The 6,958-nt window shown below is 44.4% G+C and overlaps 1 protein-coding gene across 1 annotated transcript; it reads right to left on the bottom strand.

The window, feature by feature from the left end:
- Positions 1–2,328: 2,328 nt before the first annotated feature.
- Positions 2,329–4,634, bottom strand: LOC119954093 (twist-related protein 2-like). The gene is made up of 2 exons (XM_038778970.1): positions 4,087–4,634; positions 2,329–3,046 (listed from the first exon to the last, which is right to left on the bottom strand). Exon 1 carries the CDS (start codon positions 4,576–4,578, stop codon positions 4,105–4,107), a length of 474 nt encoding a protein of 157 aa, XP_038634898.1. The 5' UTR covers positions 4,579–4,634; the 3' UTR covers positions 2,329–3,046; positions 4,087–4,104.
- Positions 4,635–6,958: the final 2,324 nt, after the last annotated feature.

Raw genomic sequence — 6,958 nt, 5'->3', positions numbered from 1 at the left:
TTGCCCACCTCCTACCACCTCCTCCCTCTTGCCCGCCTCCTCCCTCCAACCGGGAGCGGTCACAGGGGATGGAGGAAACACCTAAAGCAGAAAGAACAATAAGTGTGCAGTGTACCTGCATGCAGTCATTAATGTTATTCTGGAACGAGTGAAAAAGCTTTCTATTTTCTATGTACATTTAAAGGAATCAAAATTCTTGGCTCATCTCGCCCCCCCCCCCCCCCTCCCCCCCTCTGAACTCTGTTTATTTCGCCCTTGTCCATGTCTCCCTCGTATCTCGCCTCCTTCAGTCAATCTCCCTTTCTCGTCGACATCCAGGGTCACTTCTCAGCCTCCTGCCTGACTCCTGCTCTCTATCTGGCTCTCTCTGGATCAATGCAGGCCAGAGAGGTCTGACCGAACGACCTTTACTAGACTCTGGGCGCAAATATCCTGTTTGTTTTTTAATTTGTTGGTGGGTCAGGAAGGGCGCCGGAATTTTGAATTTTAAGATGTGCTGGTTTCTGGTTTTTTTCTAACGAGGGCTGAATCGGGCTCCACACGGACAACCCACTTTGTTCAAAATCACCACAAAGAGCTCAGATCTTTCCCCTCGCCAGAAGGCAGCCACATGTTGAGTAGAAAATGAAGTTTGAGAGAGAGCACAATTGTCCTGTGTTTGGTGTGTGTGTGTGTGGTGAGGGGGGGGGGGGGGGGGATTTCCTCTCATTATCTCTCAACCGTCAATAATGTCTAGTTGGTGATTTTTTTTCTCCAGGTAAATTTCACTCTGATCCCAAAGAATAACAAATGCGACAGTGTATGTGAAGTGGAGAGAAATCTCAGCCATCAACTATATAATTAGATGATTCGGTACCTTCTGTGTGTGTTTTCTGAGGATTTGGAAGTTGATGATGTCGATGTATTTCCAAACCTTCGTGGGGCTATATTCTGAGATGTGTGCCTAAGGGAGGATGTATATAGAACTCTGCGTGTGGTAGTATATTTTGAAATATGTCTGTGTGAGCGAGAGAAAGATTGCGTGTTTTGAAGGCTGACTGTGTGTGTGTGTACTGAACTGTCCCAGAATAGAGGGGACTTGGAACTAGACCAGAGAGAGCAAACTAACCTTCTCCAGGTGGGGACTAGAGGAATACCTTCCCCACCTTAGAAGAAACAGGGGGGGAATTGTACCAATTTACTGCAGCAAAATCGCGCGCAGGTTGCATTTTAGAACTGCACTGGAGAATGCATTAAACTATCATAATAATCTGCAGCTAAACCTTGCTATTAGTTCCAGGATTCAGTGGTCAGTTCGGCCCTGGTTACAATTATTTCTGCATTGTGTCATTAACTCACTCCAGTATTCAAAAAAGTCATTATAGCGCCTAATAATTCATAAATTAAACATTATTGACCAGAAAAGCAAGAATCGCTAAATCAACAATAAAACAACATTATGTCTGTACTTTCAAAGTAGTATTTCGTTTTATTGCATTTTAAGGTTTCACGTTATAAAAATATCATTGCGATTCAAAGAAAATCTTGAATTTCCTGTGTCTCAACTTTACAATCGTGACCCGACGGAACACAAGTTGGACCGGAATTGCATTTGTTTGGTACAAAGTGTTTTTTTTTGGTTTGGTGTGTGTGTGTGTCTGTGTACTGTGCGTGTTTTAAAGTTGCGATGGTTTGTTGGTCTGTCCACCAAATCCATCCCTTGCCGCCTGCCTCCTATTCCCTCAGTGAGAAACCAAATCGGTTGCCACTTGCATTGTGTCCTGGGTGATTTCCATTTGCTTTCCTCCGTCCTGGCCAAGCTCATCTCTTTCCTTCGCCCTCACTTCCCTCAATCGCTTTGGTGGTGAAATTCAATAACCCCCCACCTCCCCCCCTTGCCTCCCCTCCCCACCCGCCTCCGCACCTACACCTGCTCCAGGAAACGGATCAATCGTTGGCGTTTTTTGTTTTGTTTGTCTGTTTGTTTGTTGACCCAGAAACCCACGTAATGAAGTTTCATAAAGACGGTGATTGGCAAAGTGGCATTTTGAAAACGTCCCGATGGAAGAAGCCACATCTGGTCTCCCAAAAACGGACTCCTAAGCAAAGTAGGTTGGTTGGGGAGGGGGGGGGGGGGGTCCAAGACAGACCTGAAAACATTTGTAAAATGACCCCAAGTTTGGTGAGAGACCCTAAACAGCAAATTAAAAACCAAACACGGCCTGACCCCTCTCTTTTTCTTTTAACTAAATGTGAGATTGTTTTCTGCTTCCGAGTCTCAAACTTTAATCACTTGAAAAAAAATTGTTGGTAAATGATCTGAAATCTTACTTCTGAAATTACACAGGATTGCAAGAAATATTGTTTATTCAATCAAAACTGTAACTTCCATCCAAAAGCTCGAAACTACACTGTATATAAAGTTTTAACATATTTTTAAACTGCATAGTATATTTGTCTCGTTTGCATAGACCTTAAATATACAGAGCATTGATTTTACTTGAAGGTTATTGTTAAGCATCTGACTTCTGTTTGAGAAGAATATTTATTTCACGATCGACTGCCTCACTGTTCCCCAGGGAGCCATAAATTCACCAAATTTCCACTGCAGAACACACGAAAACTTGGTAAAACTCCGCAATGTGCATTTATTATAAAACACAGAACGCCATATAACTTTTCTTAAAATAATAAGACGGTTCACAACATTCAGAGCTCCTTCTCCGGAAATAAAGTTCCGTTTACAATTAAAATATAAAAAATAGTATTTCACAACAAAGCTCTGTGTTTATATCTCTTAGTCCGCGATTTTCTTCCTTCTTTAAAAAAAAACACATTTCCCAGTCCCGCCATACGATATACGGTGGAGTTGAAGCTTTGCGTAAGGCATGCAAATAAATAGATAACATTGGATCCACAGACTAACGTTGTCTGATGTCCCAGTATATTTCTAGGTATTCTCACGTCCATAGCCCCAGCCTGGTATTTAAGTGCTCTTGACTTTTGCTTACGCTAAAAATGGTCCTGATGCACTTGTGCAGAGATCCCACGTAGCATATTAATGTGCCTGGAAGTCAAAGGGAGAATGGTTTGGATCAGTAAGGAATGGGGGGAAAAATGGCTCAAGTAAATTTGACCTTCCCAGTCTGGGCGCTTCTGAAGAGTTTCAAACCTTTACAATATTTAAGAAAAAAACTAGAATGAATCCCGACAAGCGGCCATTATTTACATCTTTTTTTTAAAAAAAACATTATTTACATCTATTTCTTGACCTTTTTACAATTATTTCTTTCCATTCTTTACAACTATTCCGTGACTTTTTCAAATCTATTTCTTTACGTTATTTACAACTATTTCTTTTGGGTGAAGTAAAACAATTAAACACCGTATTGCTCAAAATAATTCTACAAAATGTGACTTGAACTGGAAGAAAGTGTGAGTGAGTGAACGTGTTTAAAAATATCTAGGAGTGTGTCTGCGTGCAGATTGATTTGGATGCACGGTGGTTGTAAAGTTCACATTTGCTGAATGTTTTTTTTGTGTGTGGGGGAAGGGGGGGGGGGGGGGGTTGCTGCTGCTGGGGTGGTCGAGGGCCAGTAAGAAATGGTTGCAACCCTACCAAATATTCAGGACAAGGTGTGTGTGTGTGGGGGGGGGGGGGGGGGTGTTAAGGGTTACAAATCGAGAATGTGCGCCACTTGTCGACATTCACAAGTTTAAAAATGTTGATGGATCAAACTATTTATAATTTTTTTAAAACCTTGTTCATTCTGTGTGTTTGTGTGTGTCTGTGTTGGGGAGGGAGTGAAGGAATACAAAGTGGAGAAATAATACACAGCAGGGATTTTTTTTTGTTGAAAAAAGCAAAATTCCAGACAGCAAAGGAAAATATACATATTCTGGCAAGACAGGAAAACGAAGGCAGCACAAAAAACACAGCGTTGCAGCTGGTAACGCTTGAGGTTGGGATGAAAGGCGCTTTATTGTTGCCAGTTTGTTTAAACGCCTCGACATTGCAGTTTTTTTTTAACATGTCAGCTCGTCAAGTCGAGGGAACGGACACTTGCAAAGGACCTCGATGGCACTGAGGCCCTCCTCACTAGTTACCTGGTCAGAGGCGGGGTGCTAAGGTCCAGCAGACAAGGGCCAAGATTCTTCCATCCTCCAGACGGAGAACGCGTAACTGAGTCTCTCGTGTGACAAGTAATTGCAGCTCGTCACCTTACTGTCCATCTCGTCGTTCTGCAACACCTGGTAGAGGAAGTCGATGTACCTGGTGGCCAGTTTGAGGATCTGAATCTTGCTGAGTTTGTCGGAGGGCAGAGTGGGGATGATTTTCCGCAGAGTGGCAAAGGCGTCATTCAGGGACTGAGTCCTCTGACGCTCCCTCACGTTGGCCACGACCCTCTGAGTTTGAATGTCCTCCAAACTTTGGGCGAGGGGGGAAATCTTCATCCCTTTCTTCCCGGCGCTGGGCCTCTGAGACCTCTGGGCCGAACGCCTCTTTCTGCCGTTCCTCTTCTGCTGCGGGTCCTGCTCCTCCTCGCTGTTGCTGGAACTGTCCACGGGCGAAAAGGGGGAATTGGAATCTTCCTGCATGTTGCTGCCCCAGATTAAACCTCTGAAAGGGTCGGCGTCAGCAAAGGAGTGGGAGAGAGGAGGGGGGGGGGGGGGGGAGATTGTGGGGGAGGGGGGGGGGGGGGGGAAGACCCCGGCCTCTGTAAACAGAAATTACGAATTTGTCCAAAAAAAATAAACAAATTTACAAACGTGCCTCAGCAACTTTAGTCCCAGTGGGTCCTAATACTTCTTTCTGTCTTTCACTGCTTTTTTGGTGGGGGTTTTAGCTTTCAAGATCCGAGAGAGGACCCACATCCTGGGGAAGCTCAGAACTGATTGGGTCACATTCCCTGTAATGAGTGGGAGTATTCTCTTGGCAAACGGTGCAGAAAACACCCACTAACATCTGTATAAAATCAGCCGGCGGATCAACTCCCATTTTTTTCCAAAGCGAAAAGTTGATCTTAAAGGATATTTGGTGGAATCCAGGCGGATGCAAAAAACGTTTCAAGCAACAAGATTTGCAGACTTGCTCTGCCAAGGGCTGACTAGACCGAGAGGAAGTGGCGATTTGGTGATAAAAACAAACAAACCAAAAAAAAAGGAACGCTTGCTACATCGAATTTATAAATCCGGGCTGTGAAGTATATTTCTGGTTAAACTTTAACCTCTTCAGTTGGTTGGTTACAAGTTGGAACAAGGGTTTGTGTTAAATGGTGTGTGTGTGTGGGGTTAAATCTGATGGTATCGCGTTCAAAAAAACCTTCCTGCAGCAACCAAGTGCTCGATTTAAACGTTCTCCTCACTCTTGACTATCTGAGTGAGTTCTATTCGTCATGGAGTTAATGAATGAATTTTGTACTTGATCAAAAGACGCTGCCAGGAAAACTCTGGGTTATTCGGTTGCAAACTGTGAATTAATATCTCTCCTCCGTTTCTTGTTCCTTCAACCTGGGCAGCCTAACTGGAAAATGCAGTTCAACACTCAGTGCCGTGGTTTTCAAGTCATGTATATTTTTGACCTACTCCAATTATTAAAGTGAGTTAACTACAAAACTGGACTCCCCTGTTCGCGGTGCAGCAGATTTTAAACTTTTACCATGTCTCTGCGCTGCTCTTTATGTTGTGCATTGGGGTATCGGCCCATGTTCGGATGTTAGTGGAGGCTTGAGGCGAACCATCTTGAAAAAGGGAAAATCCAATTTGAAGCCACCAAACTTTGTTATCAGCACCCCCACAACCTCACTCACCCCACCTGGCTTTATTCCAGAAATCCTTTGGCAATTGCAGAAATAGGTTTTTATTTTAAAAAGAAAAAGAAATTCTAGAGAAGAGCACGTTTTCATTTCAGCCACTGGACGTAGTCCCAGGGTTAGACCAGGGAAACTTAACCCAACGCAATTGGTGGTTTAACCATTAGTCTTCTCTGTGTAGGTAACTGCGTCCCCTAGCGGCCGTTTAGGGGACAAGGTGCATCTGGCAACCAGGAGGTGGTGATCGGAAAGTTTGCACGTCTCTTGCATCCCGTCGGAAAACACCGTGGGGTGGTAACAAACAGGGACTGCTGTTACAGAGGCGAAATTTGTGCAGAGCAAGATCGCACAAGCAGCAGAAGGCCAGTCAATTTGTTTTTCGGGTAATGCTGGTAGAGTGAGGAATGTTGGTCAGGACAGCCTGTTCTTCGCACAGTGTCATTAAGATCTTTAATGATCCCTCTTAACCACTCGAATAGACAGATGTTACTGATTTAATGTATTATTGTATTAAACCAACCACAGGGTAATTTAAGGATGGGCAGTGCCTTGCCAATGCCATTCACCCCCCAAGAACAACATTTTTAAAAAGCTGATTTTATGCAGGCAGATGAAAAAAATAACTTTTATAGAATTCCTACAGTGCAGAGGGAGGCCATTCGAGCCGCCGTGACTGCACCGACCCTTTGAATGCGAACTCGACCCATACCCACTCGCCCCATCCACATAACATCACCTGCACATCCCTGGACACTAAGGGGCAGTTTGTCATGGCCAATCCACCTAACCTGCAAATCTTTGGACTGTGGGAGGAAACCGGAGCACCCGGAGGAAACCCACACAGACACAGGGAGAACTTACAAACTCCACACAGACGGTGACCCAAGGCTGGAATTGAACTCGGGAGCCTGGTGCTGTGAGGCAGTTGTGCTAACCACTGAGCCTCCGTGCCGTGTTTCTTAGTCTAACATTATTTTGTCCCATCAAAATAAAATTCAAGACTTGAGGTTGGTTGGTTGGACCAACAAGAGATTTGTTTAGCTCTGTGTCATTGGACTCCGGCTTGGGCGCAGAACAAAGAACAAAGAAAAGTACAGCACAGGAACAGGCCCTTCGGCCCTCCAAGCCTGCGCCGACCATGCTGCCCATCTAAACTAAAACCTTCT

The sequence above is a fragment of the Scyliorhinus canicula genome, chromosome 19 (genome assembly GCF_902713615.1).
Source record: "Scyliorhinus canicula chromosome 19, sScyCan1.1, whole genome shotgun sequence".
Lineage (NCBI taxonomy): Eukaryota > Metazoa > Chordata > Chondrichthyes > Carcharhiniformes > Scyliorhinidae > Scyliorhinus > Scyliorhinus canicula.
The sequence above is the reverse complement of the archived record's forward strand: the minus strand, read 5'-3'. Positions and strand labels throughout refer to the sequence as shown.

Bases quoted from the DNA above. Each gene is read 5' to 3' on its own strand.
- LOC119954093 (XM_038778970.1), bottom strand. From the start codon at position 4,578: ATGCAGGAAGATTCCAATTCCCCCTTTTCGCCCGTGGACAGTTCCAGC.